The sequence below is a fragment of the Prinia subflava genome, chromosome 2, assembly GCF_021018805.1.
Source record: "Prinia subflava isolate CZ2003 ecotype Zambia chromosome 2, Cam_Psub_1.2, whole genome shotgun sequence".
Taxonomy (NCBI): domain Eukaryota; kingdom Metazoa; phylum Chordata; class Aves; order Passeriformes; family Cisticolidae; genus Prinia; species Prinia subflava.
This window is the reverse complement of record NC_086248.1, coordinates 26,939,135-26,956,107: the sequence shown is the minus strand read 5'-3', so window position 1 is coordinate 26,956,107 and position 16,973 is coordinate 26,939,135. Positions and strand designations below refer to the sequence as shown.

The 16,973-nt window shown below is 34.7% G+C and overlaps 1 protein-coding gene across 1 annotated transcript in view; it reads left to right on the top strand.

Moving 5' to 3' along the window:
- The window catches only part of EYS (eyes shut homolog), a 722,813-nt gene that overhangs the window by 179,421 nt on the left and 526,419 nt on the right, over positions 1-16,973 (top strand). The window contains exons 12-13 of the mRNA XM_063389422.1: positions 5,176-5,289; positions 7,593-7,715. Of these exons, the coding sequence (XP_063245492.1) occupies positions 5,176-5,289; positions 7,593-7,715 (237 nt within the window). The remainder of the gene's footprint in view (positions 1-5,175; positions 5,290-7,592; positions 7,716-16,973) is intronic.

Here is a 16,973-nt window from a genome sequence, read left to right as displayed (position 1 = left end):
TCACTTTATACCTATGATACTTATTCTTTAACTTAAATAGTTGTTCACATTTTTTGGTGATTTTTCTCATTGACAGTTGGCAGAAACACTCATATCACCTTTCAGCCTACATTTTGCTACACCAAATAAACTAGAACTTCTGAGTCCTCTGTTTTGTGACAGCCTTTCTATTTCCCTGGTCATTCCACTGGCCTCTTTTACAGGCTTTGTTTTTCTTTGTTATAGAACCACAGAACAACCCAATTAGAAAGGGACCTCATAAGATCACTGTGTCCAGCCTTTGATTAGGAAGGGAGCCTAGGTGAGAGGATCTAGCAGCCTGTCTAGTTGTCTCTTGAAAACATCCAGTGATGGTGAGCCTATCATGTCTCTTGGGAGGTTGCTCCAGTGAAGGTTCTCCTTGTAGGACACATCCTCCTTACATCTTGAAAAAGCAGTGCTTTTCTCTAATGAGACCTTTCCTTTTGTTTTGCCAATATGCATTTGAAATAGAAAATACTGTGACACTTGTCTGCCTAAAATCCCACCAGCTCTGGGGACTGAGCTGCTGTTTGACCTCAGAGAAGGTTTTCAATAAAGTAATGATCTTCCTTTGGAACAAAGACATAATGAAAATGTGATCTCAACAAGTAGAGTTCACACATCATTGCTTGAGGTGTAGACACTTCAGTTTCCCAATGCACATTATTTTTAAATGCATAACCTCTGTGCAAGGGATTCAGTTATAATTTACTTTAGTAACTGGCTTAACTCAACATGTTAAGAGTTGAGACTTTAGAGACTGCAACATAAAATATTTTTCAGTTTTATGCTTTCATCTTTTAAAAATGTCCAGAAGTTTTACCACTATATAAAATTATTACTTTGATGTAGAGTGTCTGAATTCAAACTCCTACATGATCCTAGACCACAAATGTTTTGGTAAAATTTAGTAGAAGATGATAGAGCCATACAAAAGTTAGACATATGTTGTTTCATTTTTACAAACACATGTATTATTAAAAATAAAATTTAATAGCAAAGATTTCTTGCTGTTAGTGAATAAGGATTAGATCTAGTAGATTTCAGGATCCAGGGAGGATGAGTCCTGCTTTTCTAACATATTCATAATGCAGATTCACTTTTTCTTCATTGAGGTCTTTCTGCTAAGAATGAGAATGTGGAATAATAATTCTCAGGTATCTATAAATATTAGAAACTTATATTTATTTCATATTTCTATTGAAACATATGATTTTTTATATTTGATCTAGACTTTCTAGGATTATTTATGACACATAGAAAATATTTTTCCTTATATGATTTATTCCTTAATATTAGGCTACAGCAAAGAAAATAATGTTGAGGCTTTTATGTATAAAACATGTTTATGAATCAGATAACTCCATATATATTTTAACAGAATATCTACAACTCTATGAAAATTATTCTGTTTTTAAAACAACTTTATATATGTAAGAGTCCTGCAAATAATGTTGCTTTCACAAAATCACTTCCCAGTAAATCCTATTACTTTTTTTAGGTGTTTGTGTTTTATCTTATATTTATATTAAATAAGGAAGCTATGGCTAGTGCCAGTGGAAATAAATTTAGACTTCATCGTTATCTGAGGAGGAAGTCCAAATAAAGAGCTATAAAGCTTGAGAACTGAAAATATTTACTGCAGTGTAAGTATATGTTGACAAAAATAATTAAATTATATCCTTAGTAAATAATTATGATACGTTTTCCAGTTCTGATTCCAGAAACTCTGAGCTATGAATTCCTTCCTTGCAATAATTGAAGCAAGATAATTTAATACTTCTAATTCATCTTTCAGATGTGTAATACCTTTACATATTCAGTGAAGAGAAAGTTGTGTATCAGCTGCATCATCTATTATATGCTCTGATGACAGCTATTTGACACTCAGTGAAGGCAATATCAAAATGTTTTTGGACATTATGATTTGTTTACCTACATTTCATACTAAAAATATAATAATTATATTATGTAAATATATATAATGTAAACACACTATTTTATTATGAACTTCAAATTTTTTATGGTGTAATATCATAAAATACATTACTGTATTATTCTATACATTACTGTACAATTCTATACACTTTTATTGTATGTATATGATATAATTTTATATTATTTTTAAGGGGCACTCTAGATTAAAGCACAAATGCTATCAATACATTTTTACAAGAAAGATTCCCATAAGTGTTTTCTCAATTTTTGAAAGAATTTCTATATGGGACACACGCCTTTTCATTTGACTGCATGGAAATATTTATTCAGGAGTAGGTGTCTCTCTGATATCCCTTATCATTGGCTAATGGAGAGAGGAGCTGGATGGATGAAGGAACAGAATTTTTTCCTCATTCATAGAGCAGTGTGTTGTCTCTTCCCAAATAATCTTAAGAGATCAGAGAGTAGAGCACAAAGGTTTGGAGCACTCATACAGAGAATTTTATTTTCATATTTTCAAATGTATGGAACTGATTAACTTGTATCATATCAAAAATGTAGAAATATTTCTATTTTAATTAACTAATTTCTTCTATTTTGTCTAACGTAAGGTTATTATAGCACAAGTAATTAAATATGAATACATGGATTACAATGTAGCTAAATGCATTCCTCAACTCATTCTTGATGTAAAAATAATACAAATGAAGCTTATTTTTCCTCATGTTCATTCCGTCTGTTAAGTGAGTTGTTTATTGTTTGTGAAAGAGATGTCACTTGTTGATATGTTGATCAACAAGAAATAAACATAATCAAAGTATTTTTTGTTATGTTTTATGTTATATGTTATGTTGCTAAATTATTATATTATATTTTAATAATTCTACTCTAGCAGAAACAATTTAAAATAAATACAAACTACATTTAAATTGTTTTTTTGTCTGCAGGATATATCCTGGTAAAAATGTGACAAGAAATAAAATTCTATCAATATGTTTTCCTTTCAGCTCTCCCAGAGTGGGTAATTCACACAGTATGCACCAAATTCTATTAAAGATAAATTCTGGTTGTGCCTTTAATTTCTTCCCTTCCAATCCATAATTTCTAAAACAGCAATGAAATAAACTATGGAATGAAAAACTTTATAAATTAGCTTTTGCTACCTGCAGGTCTGTATTTGCCCCTGTCATATTTCCCCTTGCCTGCTAGTCCCCCAGAATGTTAGGTGCAGCTGTGGGATATTTACATTGCTCCTGAGAAAGGGTGACCCGGTCATGGCTGGTCTCAGGGGGTTGTTGCAACAGCAGTGCCAGACATTTGAGAGCTGGGAGCTTATGAGTCACTTCTCAGATTTCAGACTGTTTCACGTGGCAGGACAAAAATGTGGGGATTTTTTTGATCCTTAGTGGCACCAGTAGTTCCTAAAACATTTCAACGCTATCAGCAAGACATACAAAAATGCTAACTATTTATTTCAAAAATTATCTAATATGCTTCCCAGTAGCTCCTTTAAGAAGCTCTCTACAAGGTGTTGTTTTCAAAAAATAATTTATGAATAGACATAAATGCTAAAAAAAGAAAGAATAGCTTGAAAAAGTTTTTTTTCCATTTTTAAGAATGAGGTGTTGTTCTCTGTCTTGTAATTGTAATTTTTTTATCCTTTTAATGAATAAATAATTAAAAACACCTTATTTAGGCCAGATTGCAGATAGTTAAGTTTCTAATCTGAATTAGTTTCCAAAAAAGTAGTTAATTCTCAGTTATAGGTGTTATAAGTTAAAATTTTCAAAATAATGTAAATTCTAGAAAATATTTCTAACTTTTTAAAACTTAAAAAATCATCTGTATCAGCTAAACTAAAGTAGTTTGTAAGCTATGCCTAACCACTTCTGTTCTGATAAAGGTCATAATGCTCTAAACCACGCAAAAGGAATTTTTTAATGCATTCACATGCAAAATAACATTTTTTTATTTTTATTTTCTTCTTCTGTGAATTTTATATCTTAAGTGTATAAAGTATGAGCTCATTTCATTGGTGTCAGTAGTTTTCTAGCCTCCCTCTCAAATTTTCTTCAATATTGAGTATCATCAAAACATATTAAAATATACAGGTCTTGATTCACATTATATGCCATTTAGAATAATTTTTCATTATACTTCAGATAAAATTTTGCACATTTGGTTGTTATTCATAAATAACAATTTATTATTATATTGGTATTAAGAAAATATCAATTTGTCTTGTCTTCATCTAGGACATGTAACTTAGGAGGAAGTGGGTAACTCTGCTCTGTTTCCCCACAATGAACACTAATAGTTTTTTTTCTTTGCAGATCTACTAAACAATTTCTTTCCCTGTGTTTCTCTCTGACAGGACACCCCCACTGCTGGTGCTGCTGTGCCCTGTACAGTGTCTCAAAGCACCTGTAAGAAATGAGAAAACTGAGCTCTTTTTTCCTTATTCAAATTTAATTAGATTCTTGTTTTAATGATGTGCACTTTCCTTCTTTTAGAAACAAACCCAACATCCTTATACACCATAACTGAGCCGTGCACTTTACATGTCCTGAGACCTGACTCGTGCAGCACATCTTTGCTATGTCTCAGTATATTTTTACTCTGTATTTTGTTAGTCTCCACAGAAATCCTCCATAGAAGGACAACACAGTAGATAGAATATAATTGGTGTACTCTTTCTCAAATTGATGTGGTGAAATTTAAAGTAAGGTATTGAACAACTTGGTGTAGTGGAAAGTGTCCCTGCCCCTGGTAGAGGGCTTGGAACTGAGCCCTGATCTTTAAGGTCAGAATCTTGGAACTAAACTGATCTTTAACATCAGGCCAACCCAAAACATTCTGTGATTATATCACAAAAGTACTAAAATTATTCTAATACAAGAAAAACACTTGAAAATCTCTACCTTGTAGTCATACAGCTATGAATATCTTCTCATATTCTTGGAAGCATTTCCTACTTCATTTATTGGTTTATTCCATCAATAAAGATATATTTGTAATATTGAATAAGAAATTAATAAAATTTAACTCTTTGTAAATAAAATGCAGAAAATCTGATTTAAAGTTTCTTTTTCCAGGGGAATATGGATCATAAGACTTCTGGTTTTTAATTATTGAACACCATCTGAAATACGAGTTTCATGCTAATAACATACATAATGACAAAGAAAATAAAAGCTTATGTTACTTCATTTGCAGGTTTTTCAGGCCAGTACTGTGAAACAGAAATGAATGAGTGTGATTCAGCTCCCTGCTTGAATGGTGCTGTTTGTCAGAATGATGTCAACAGCTATGATTGCTTTTGCCCTGAAGGTAAGTTGTTCAAAATAATTTATTTTTATTATCTTTGACAATTTTCAAAACTGCCTGCATTTTGCAAAACATCTTCCTGACAGGCTTCAAAGCCATTGTTAAAACTTCCTCTCTATGAAAGTTGCTCACTCCTTTCCAAAGTCTCCCTGGCATCTTTGTCCACCAAGTTCATGTGTCTACCAAAATCATTATGATCATTAAGACTGGAGACAAATATTATTTATATTATTTAATATATTTCTCTCTCCATTAAGAATGGAGAGAGATATCCTTGTAAATGCTACCTTTCTTCAGACAGAACATAATGATATTAGCAAAATTTGAAGAGGTGGAGAAAGCACAAATGAGCAGTACATGAATTCCATGGAAAATATCATCAAAAAACTTACAAAAAATATTTTTCACTTCATTAATAATGTGCAGATTTCTGACTGATCATAGTAAGGTACAATATTCATAATGATTTTAATAGGCCATCAATAAAAACCTATTAGAACTTTCACAGACAAAACTAATATCATTTTCAGCATCTGTGGTCTGTTTCTTTAAAAATGCACATGGCTTGTTGTTATCAGTACTGTATAAAAAAATGGTGATTTCAGTAAAAAAATTAGTCAAAGAAAAACTAAAATGTTTTAAAACCTTTAAAATTACAATTTATTTCTGAAATGCTTTAACAAATGGGTTTCTTATGAATATTTTAAAATGGATTTTTTGTTAAAAAGAAAGCCAAGGGTGTAATTTATAACCTGGTACGTTCTATGATTTAATTTTTTTTACATTTTAATCTTCAAATTCTATTGTTTTATAAATATGTACTCATGGTAGCTGATTTCATAGCTGATTTCATAGCTGATAATGTTTCAGAATGTATATATTAATATGGGCATTGCAGTCGTGATGACTTCAGAAACTCATCACAAGAGATGAAATTGCCACAAATAATTCTCATAAGTACAGCCTCTGTCATTAGTTAGCTTAAACTAGAAGCCAAAATAGATATTGGAAGGTAGCTGGAAATTAACCTTGGAAAAGATCATTTTGCCATCTAAGCCTGCCTAACCAGCTTATACAAAAATAAATCTAAACCTACACATAGATAATTTTGTGGCTTACGTGTTACCTGTGAGACATGGGTCTGATTAAACTTTAAATGCAAATAAGAGCTGTAATTTTATACATTATTAATGAATTAAAGGTAATTCTAAAGTTTTATGACTTAAGGATCAGTGGAAATTGGCTCCATGATCAGTTTGAGAAATTGTAGGAATATGGCTTGCGCTGAGGGTACCAATAGCTTAGCATTAGTCATGGTCTCCCTGCAGCCATGGCCTGTGACAGCACTAATGACACTCATTTTGTAGCATGACCATGAATTAGAATACATTTGCAAAAGCATGAAATGTCAGATATTGGAGAGGAGATTTTCTAGCAATTTCAACTACAAAAAACCACTGTTGAACCTCGGAGTTAGCTGAAAGTCATTATAACACAAGAAACTGGGATTGTTCAGTCTGGAGAAGAGGATGCTTAGGGGAACCTCACTGCTCCCTACAATTACCTAAAGGAAGGTTTTACTGAGGTGGGGGTCTGTCTCTTCTGCCATGTCTCTAGTGAAAAGATGAGAGGAAATGGCCCTAAATTGTGTCGGGGCGGTTCAGATTCGATATTAATAGCTAAGAAAAAAATCACTGAAAGAGTGGTTAGACACTGGAATAATTGCCCAGGGAGGTAGTGAAGTCACCATCTCTGGAAGTGTTTGAGAGGTGTCTGGGTGTGTCACTTGGGGAGATGTTTCAGGGGTGATGGTGGTGGTGCTGGGTTGTCAGTTGGACTGGGTGACCTAGAAAGCCTCTTGCAACCTTGATAATTCTGGGGTTCTATAAAACAAATTAAGATAAAGTAGAAAAGCAACTATGTGAGAAACGATTTTAAGAGGGATTTTATTTTGACAGATGTCCAAATCCCAGCTTCACTTCATCTTCATCATGTTGTCAAAATGGCAGTAGATATATAAATTCTTAAGTCTCTGCTCAACTAAAAGCTGAACTAGATTAATGAAAATACTGAATCCTAGATTTGTGCTTTCATTTATTGACTCCTTTTAAAAGTATATTTGACAGAAAAAAATGCATTTTACTATTAATGACAGAGCAGAAAACACTTTTAGAATGATCTTTCCATAACGATTCAAGATCATTTTTTACAAGAGTAAATTGAAAAGGGACCTAAAGACATTGGTTTTGAAGAATAAGGCACAGATATAGCTGAATAATGCATAGCTCTTTGGTTTTACTTCCAAGGATTTCAGGGCCTGAACTGTGAAATCAACTTTGATGAGTGCACTTATGGCTTCTGTAAAAGCAATTCAACTTGTTTAGACCTGGTTGCAGACTACAGCTGTGCTTGTCCTCCAGGATTCACTGGTAAGATTTCTTTTAACTTGGAAAAGACATTAAATAGTTAAACTATTTATTTTCTTTTCTGAGATGAATTGCACTTTGTTCAGTATTTTAGCATTAATAAAAATAAAATCAACTCAGGGTTCTGTGTGATTGATAATCTGTTTTAATTTCCCTCCTAATATGATAAAAATGAAAGCAGTGTGCATATGGAAAGCAAAACTGTATTTTGCATAGATGAAAAATATTGTTCAAAAACAGCTAGTCTAGGAAACATGGGTGAGCGGATAGCTGGTGCTATTTTTTATCAGATTTTTGAGATGGTAACAAGAACACAATTTTAGTAAGATGACACTTTGTTCTCTTTACAAAATGTGCCATCAGATTCTTACGATAAATTCTTGTAGCTGCACAATTATTTGTGTGTCTAGCAGGTTTAAGAAAATAGTTCTTGCATCAGGAAGAGTCTTCAAGGCTCTTTTTTCTGCCAGAAGTGTCTAACAGGATCATGGGGAAATCACAAAATGATCTGTCTCCAAATTTTTCTCAAAATGAAATCTCTCCAAATATATGCCATCTAAAGAACCATGTCAGGCACTGAACACTGATTTTCAGCTGCTGATTTCAGAGAGGCAAATGGAGCAACATTAGTCATAAGCAGTAACAGGAAGACAAGCAATGGCAATCTAAGAAATCATACTGTTACTGGATCTTGTAATAAAAAGCCAAACAAATTTGTCCAGACTACTCAAAATGTGTGGGGACCACTGGAGAGGAAAGGAAATAAGAAAAACCAGAAAAGATCTATTATGAAGAAATGAAAAGTCAAAGAAGCAAGTAGAATAGTGAAGGATGAGGAGGCAAAATCAAGCTATTTATAAGTAGAGAATTTCAGGTAGGTAGTAACACCAGTGATGCTCCATTTAGAAATTCTTCATTCATATTTTGTCAATGGTTAAAAGTAGGGAGATGGGACATAAGGAATTCAGAACAATATACAGAGATTTAGAATCTGTAAAAATAATAGCAGTTAAAGTTGCCAGCGATATCTGTGTGTTTTCTTGACTCATGCAAACATATTCGTATATTATTCAACATTACAAAACTGAGATGTGATATATGTCCTGTAAGATCTTATTCTCCTTTGCAGTCATGAGTTTGCATGGTATGTTTATTTTGCATTAACTTTGAAAATAACAGAGGTGATTACAAAGCATTTGTTACTATAGATAGAAAAAGTTTAATGCAAAATTTTAAAAGTAGAAGCTTTTAAAACTTTCTTCTGTACTGCTAGAATAAAATTGGAAAACATCTAATTTTTCTGCAGTCTGTTGTTAACAGTCATTTTGAACTGGATAATGCAGGAAAAGCTGCTCATTTGAAAATACAGCAACAGTATTTTGGGATGTGATGGAGTCCACACGATAGAACCAGAACTACAAAATAATGTGTGTGTGTTACTAAGGAAGCCTGGGACAGAGTATGTATTCTTTAGGAGGAACTCTTCATTCTATATTCATACTGATGCAAACAGTTTTCCAGTAACGTCCCTGTTCATATCAACACAAGAAGGAATCAGGATCTGTCGACAGTAAAAAAATGTACAAGTGAATTATAAGTAGACTTTAATGGATACCTTGAGTCCCATATTGAAGTCATAGAAGTTCACATGACTGCATAATAGGTTAATATGAAAAAAGCTCAATTTTCTCTTGCATTTCCTGTGTGAAGGACTTTCCATCACGAATGTGCTATTGATCTCACTTCATATTGGCTTTTTTTGTGAGACAGAACAGCTCCCAGAATAAAACAAATAAGCCAGCCTATGGACTGGAATTAGAAGTAGCGACAAGGATCTTTCTGATTACACTGAATATTTTTGTCTGTGCTCATGCTCTTCAGTGTCAGTCATCATGGATCTCATTAGGTCTGCTCTCTCCAAGCCTTCCAACAACTGCTTCAGCCTCTCTAGAAAGAGTCTGTGATGCAAAATTCTGGATATTTGGGATTTTATCTTCTACAAAAGACAAATAGTTGCAAAAGAGTGTTCCATGTTCTTCTGAGTTTTAAGATTTATATAAATGGCGTGCAAAGATATTTCTATAGTAACATTGATACACTCAAAAGCTGTTTAAGGACTAAAGGAAACATAATGTGTATACATGTAAAATTTTTATCCACCTAATGTTTAAGCAATGTAGAAATTGCATACTCAGTGTAGAAAAGCACCATAAACAGAGCAGTTACCTGATAACAATTAGCTCTGATGAAGGCACATGTTAGAAAGTTCATCAACAGATCCGCTAACGTCCTGTCAGTCACACCTCGTAGTCTTCTGATGAGACTTGATCAAGGAAGTAACATTTGTAAAAGTCCACTGATTGTATAAGACTGACTTTAACCTTTTATTGTTCTTTTAAACACACTTTTGTTTTCCTATCATATTAAAAGCAATTTCCAAAAAAATGTTTACCTTTAGCATCTTAGCTAAGTCTGGTACAAATTTGCCTTAGGCCTGGTTGTTTGCTTATTTTCCTGTTTGCTGTCTGTGTGTGGCTGCATCAGTCCTGACTGGGATCATGTGTGTCCTGCACTAAAGCTCTGATGGAAGGGCAGCACGGAACATGAGGGCCCCCTTGGATGCATCCCTCTTGGACTGTGGTGCTCCACAGGTGATGGATCTTTGTCCTTCCCTGAGAACAGAGCTGGGAAGAGGCAGTGCCAAATGTGCAACAGGGAGCAGGGATGGATGGTGGAAGCAACTCTCTCCTGCAGGGGAAAGCCAGCAGGACAGGAACACCCAAAACATCTGAGTGGGTTCTGAAAGGAGCAGGGAGCCCTCATGCAGCTTCTGCTGCCAGCTGAATTGTTTGTTTCTTGCTGAAAGGGTGAGCACCACAATTCTGCCAGCCTTTGGAACTTGCTGCATAGGATTTCCTTTACTCTGTCCAAGACAAGAAAGACCAGGAAAATACTTTCTCTACAATCAAAGCTTGCTCTCAAATGCCCTCCTGTGGTAATTTGCATACCTAGGATTATGGTAATTATCCTGTAGTAAAGAGCTACTGGACAAGTGGACTGATGGCAAAAGTGCTACCTCCTTCCCTCACAGTATTTTATTAGATTTTGCCAGTTAGAGGAGGTTTGAGAACATCTGGAAGTTGAGATAGGTAAAGACAGTCCAGATCTCTTAAACTGGCCAGCCTCAAAAATTAGAAAACATCTTGCTCAACACATCCAAACCAGAAGATAGGTGAAGTAGGGTATTTTAACACTGAACAGTGGGACACCTTTATTCCATTAGGCAGTAAGACACCCTAAATTAAATATCAGTGGGATAGTGGTGAATTCATCGATGATACAGAAGGAGGAGGCAGTTTTATGAGGTGTGATTACTGACCATTGTCATTATTTGAGTGGATTCTCTCTGGTAAAATAAGTAATTTCAATTAAAGAACTCTGTAATTCAATGGTTTGTATGAGAAAGCATGGTGTTTTAATCTTAAATAAATGATGGGATTATATTTTTTCCATTGTTAACCCTTTTTCCATTTTAAATGTTGGAAGAGATTAATTTAACTATATATTTGATTATTAATTAAAAGGATTTCACAGCTGCTCATGTATATGGAAGAGCCCTATGCTAGTAAGGTGACAGTGAATACTGTTAGAAAACACTTGATTCCAAAGTGATTTTTACTTCATCACTTCGCACTGAATTTTGTAGTTGTAGTTTAAATGCATGAGATTCCTAATCTGACTTCCTCACTTATATCATGGTCCATATGAATTCTCTATGTGTAAAATGCTGTTTCCTCTAAGTTCTGCCCATGTCTCATTAATGTTTACCATTACAATGAGACAGCATGAATCAATAGTCAGAATGTACCATCAGTCACAGATTGACTTAAATTTACACAAGAAACGAAATAAATATGCAAGCCTTTTAATATGCTTTCTGAAGATCAAATCTGTATAGTTTCCTCTGTCGTGCCTCATACTATTGGGCTTTAGGAATTTAGTAGATATTGTGGCTAAGAAAGTGGGCACTGCAACACTGAATATTTGAAAACCAAAATTATACAAAGATGTGCAAGGTCTTGCAGCTCAGCTAAAGCCATTGCAATTCATAAGATAATATCTTCCTCTAGGCATTCAAAAATCTTTCCTGTGTATTCTTTTCCTGTGGAATTCTAGGCTTTGTTTTCAGTAATTCTGCAAATGTTGCTCAATTTTAGCCACATAGATGCTAACATAGATGCTTTTAGTTACTATCAGGACAACTGCATAGCACAAAATTATTGAGTCACGACATCCTCTTTTCCTTCTTAATCACAAAAAGTACTGTCCCAAACAATTAAAAGGAAAAAAAACTGGCCTGAGAGATCCACCTCTACTCAAAAACGGGTTCTGGCAAGGTAGGGGTTGGCCTTTTCTCCCAGACAGCTAGTGACAGACAAGAGGACACAGCTGCACCAGGGGAGGTTCAAGTTGGACATCAGGAAGAATTTCTCAATGGAAAGGGTTGTCCAACTTTGGAATGGGCTGACAGGGAGGTGGTGCATGAACATTGGAGATGCTCAAGAAATGACTGGACATGGCCCTTAGTGCTATGGTTTAAGTTGTCATGGTGATAATTGGTCAAAGGTTAGACCCGATGATCTTGGAGGTCTATTCCAACCTAATTGATTCTGTGATCTATGAATGCTCACCCACCCTTAGAGTAGATCACAGAAACTCAGTCTCGCTTGCATGTTGTGCATCAGATTATTGTTCCACATCTATCAACCCTTATGGCCATCACAGAGGCAGCTTAAAAGCCAGGTCTTTTCTGTGATGTCCCCTAATGACCGAGTTCATTTAAACAACACTGCTCTGTTTGAGCTCCAGTCAAAGCACAAAGGTTTTTCAAACCAAAACGAAACCTGGAAGCTGACAGCTACAGAGAAGAATGGTTCCCCAGGCTCCTGGCCAGCAGAGCTCTGACTCATAGCAGGCCATGGAGGAGTGAAGGGCTGACTTCCTTTCCCCTGCTCAGCTAGAACAGCACAGATGGGCTGCTGGTTGCCACAAACACTGTAAATGGCAGGTTGCTGAGGACAGGCTTCCCACAGTGGGGAGTGCAAACTTCACATGCTGGAAAATAAACAATATTTATGCATACATGGAAAGGTATTCACTATGCACTTCTGAGTTATTAGAGAATATTTATTGTCTTGTCATGTGTAAGCATACCTGCTTTCCTTGGAAGGAATTCAGGTTAGAACACTTGAATGGGAAAAAATCCAGATGAGTGCAGAAAAATGTTTAAGCTTCATCATGCTGCAAATTACATTACATAAAAATGTTGACAAATAAATACATAAAATTTAATGAATTGCATGAAAGAAAAGCAAATCAATTGTTTTTTTCCAGTCATTTTAAATATAAGTAAAGTTGCTGAGTTTTTTAATGTGAGAAATGAAATGGCACATTTCTCCAATAATATTTCATCTGCAAATACTAAGCATGACTGGTTTATATTAGACGGTGAACAATAATAGTTGGAACCACCTGACAAAAGATAAATTAATTCTTCAGTCAAAACTTTAATTAGCTTTTGTGGAATTTTTTTTATCTTTGCTCTTCTGAAGGTGTTATGAGACTATTTTTTGTATTCCAGTTTATCTCCATTATTTCAGATATAATGGTAGGTACTTTTAGTAGTGATTCCAACTGTCATGCATAATGTAATGTATGTAGAGCATGCATCAATATCTTTCTGGGTGTGACTATGTACCTAATTACTTTCAGATAAATTGGAAAATAATAATTTTATACAAATAGGCTTGATTTTCAATTTAAAAAATGTTGTCACTTGCTAGGGGACTCATTTAAAAAAAAAAAAAAGAAAAACAATCATATCTAGAAAAGCTCATACAGTGATTAAAACACACACAGAAAACAGTGGAACATGTGGCTGAAGTGTTTAGTCTTCCTGAGTTACTGTGAAAAATTAAACCTCATTTTTCCTTAACTCCATATTTTTTGTTAATGTCATTGATACAACGACATTAACAATGAACATACAATGAACAGTAATATGCCAGCAGAGTGAGCATTGCTTTAACTATTTACATCTGAGTACATCTGAAAAATAACATATGGATATCAAGACAGAATTTCAATCAAAATTTTTGTTGTAATTGCCTCAAGAAACCTGTTAGGACTTAATTCTTTGTTATGATCTGAGCAACAAGTGAATAAACCCTGACATAAAAAATCAATCTCCAAGCAACTTCCCCAGTGCATATTTTTCATCCCTTACAGATATTCTGTTAATGAATTTGACAAAAAGTCACATCTTAGAAAAGAATGGTTTTATTTAGAGTTTGTTTAGATTTTTTCTAGCATACAGTTCCTCTTGTGAAAAAATCCTCCGAACCATTCTGTTGGAAAAGTTTTGTTGTTCAACACTGTCTTTGCAATACCAACTGGCTTAACATTGGATTTTTTGATGCTAGATTATATTTACCAGTATATACTGGGTTGGCTTTTTAGACAATGAAACAATTATCTTTTGACATTCTTTGCTTTGATAGAGTCATACTATAAAAGGTATGATCACACTAAATATGAGTCTCTTTAGTAATTTGCTGACTTTTTTTTTTTTTTTTTTTTTTTTTTTTTTTTTTTTTTTTTTTTTTTTTTGGTTCTTTACTCCTTGGCTTTCCTCTTTGTAATCAATTTTTTTTCTTTATTTTATCTGGATGACCCATCCCTAGCAGTGTTCAGGACCAGGTTGGATGGGGCATTATGCAACTTGATCTCATGGAAAGTGTCCCTGCCTATGGCACAGGGGTTAGCACTGGATGACCTGTAAGATCATTTCCAAACCAAACCATCCCATGATTCTATGGATCTGACATCAGCCTGGCCACTAGACGAGTCCTGAGGCCCTTGCTCTTAGCTTGACACCTGAGCAGGTGCTAGCAATGGCAGTGCCAATGTGTTCTGGGCCTCAGGGCAGCAGTGGGGATAGGGGGAACATTACACCACAGCTTGACTCTCTTCATTAAGCAGTGAGTTGACTGGAGACTACTGAGGAGTTTTGAGGCAGGTGGGGAAATGAGTTAAATGCAGAATGATGTTATTTAAAGCTGTTTGCACAACTTTAATAAAAAGATTTTTTTCTTTTTCTTAGCACATCGGTAGAAATGACATTGGTTATTTGCTCTGGTAACAATAGAGCAACACCTTGCACCTAGTTAACCTAGTAATCTCCAAAACCTCCAGGAATAGGCCATACACATTTCATATGATGACAGTGATGCTACAGAGCCCGGGTGCCTCAGGATGGGCTGTTACTGTCCCAGAAATACACTTATCTCACTAAATTGTTTTGATGTTTATCCAGGAAAGACACAGAGAGGGCTACAGGATGAGTGTAGGGCTACAGGCTGAGAGTGATTTATTCTGCAAGTCTTCTAACAATCCATAGATTGCTGGTTGTATGCTCTGTATTAGGTCTGTGTACCAGAAAGAAGTTAATGTTTGCCATTAACCACCTTGTACTGAACCTAATTACTCTAGTTTTGATTAAAGCACCCAGTGAATCCAAAAGCATTCAATCCTGACTTGAATGCATGAAAAGAAGCCAGAATTTCACTGGCGTTTTTTTTCTAGTAGTAATCAGCATCAGATTTAGAAGTTTATATTAAATATTTTATTTAAATTTTTGTCTTCAACTTTGAGCTATTGCATCTCATTACCTTTTCACACAAAATTAAAAAACTCTCGCTACTCAAGTATTTTCTCTTTGCAAAGATTACACACTGTAATCAAGTCACTTTTTGTTTTTGTTTCTTCTAAATGAAACAGATGGAGCTCTTAAAGCCTTTGCCGACAGCATGCTTTCTTCAGTTGTTGAATAAATTGTGTATCTTTTCTTGAATCCTTCCCACTGATTTTTAAATATGGAACATTCTAATCAAAGTTTTATGCAGAGGTATTTTACACATCAATGTTCATTTTTTGTTTTATTTAAATACATCTGAGATGTTTTTTCTCACAGCACTGCAATAAAAGCGCTCATATGCTGAGGTCTTCAGCAGTCTTTTGCTGTTTGCTTTTGTTGTTTCCCCACATACACCTCAGCTACAGTTCAGTAGCTATAATCTGCACTTTTTTTCCTGTGCTTGTATCTGAAAACTACAAGTGACCAGAAGTGACCTCCAGTACATTGAAAAATGTACTGTTTAGCTAAACAGAAGTTATCACAAGATTTCACTTGGTGCATAGGCTTGGTCGCCTGTGGAAAGGAGAGGCAGGAAAGGAAGTGAGAGTGGAAATGAGGTATCTGTTTAAAAGTCAGTATAATAGAATAAGGAATTTTCACATTTGCCTGCAGAAAAAGAGTCTCAGGGAAGTATAAAATGCCTCATTTGCCTCATTATGGTTTTCTCATGAGAAAGATTTGAGGGATGAATTCAGATTGAATGTGCCAAAAGTTGTACTGCTTGCTTTGGAAAGGTAGGCCTCAGTATCTGTCCTGCTGTAATTTCAACCATGTGCATTTATGGTCTGCAGGAAAAATGTGTTGGTCTCTTCCTGCCAGTGTTAACACTTTTATCTTGTTTCTGTTGTCTGCTGCAAGCCTGGGTTCACCTCTCTTTCACACCACCTATGTAGAAATGTTTTTTGATGGAGAAATAGAGTACAGACACAGATTTGGATAGAAGCACTAGGTTCCAAAATCAGAGCACAATTATCACACACAAAGTAATTTAAGACTTTTACCATAAAGCAAATCAAGTTTCCAGACAATCCAACTCATTACACAATCATAAGTCTTTGGATATCCCTCAGTATTATAAACAGAATTTTTGCCCTGTAAATTATATAATCACAACACTAGAACAAAATATTAATGATAATCTGTTTCATTCTTATCTCAGCAAAACATATAATATACTATGTTGCTTTCTCACCTATGTATCTTCTTAAATTCCAATGATTCCTTATTTTCTTTGGGAAATCTTTCCAGTGTGTGTTATGCTAACCATTACAAGGATTTCCTTATAGTCTAATATTTCACTGCAGTTTAAATGCATTACTTCTCACCATGTCTACTACAAACACAGCAAACTGATGACTTTTGCGAAAGTACTTTTTTATATTATCATTGCCATCACATTTCTATTCAAATTTTTCTTATTTAGGGTTTACAGGCCCATTTATTTTGTTCATCCTAAAAGGTCATGTTTTTGAGCTGTTTTTCATTCCTAACGTGCTCGTATGGAC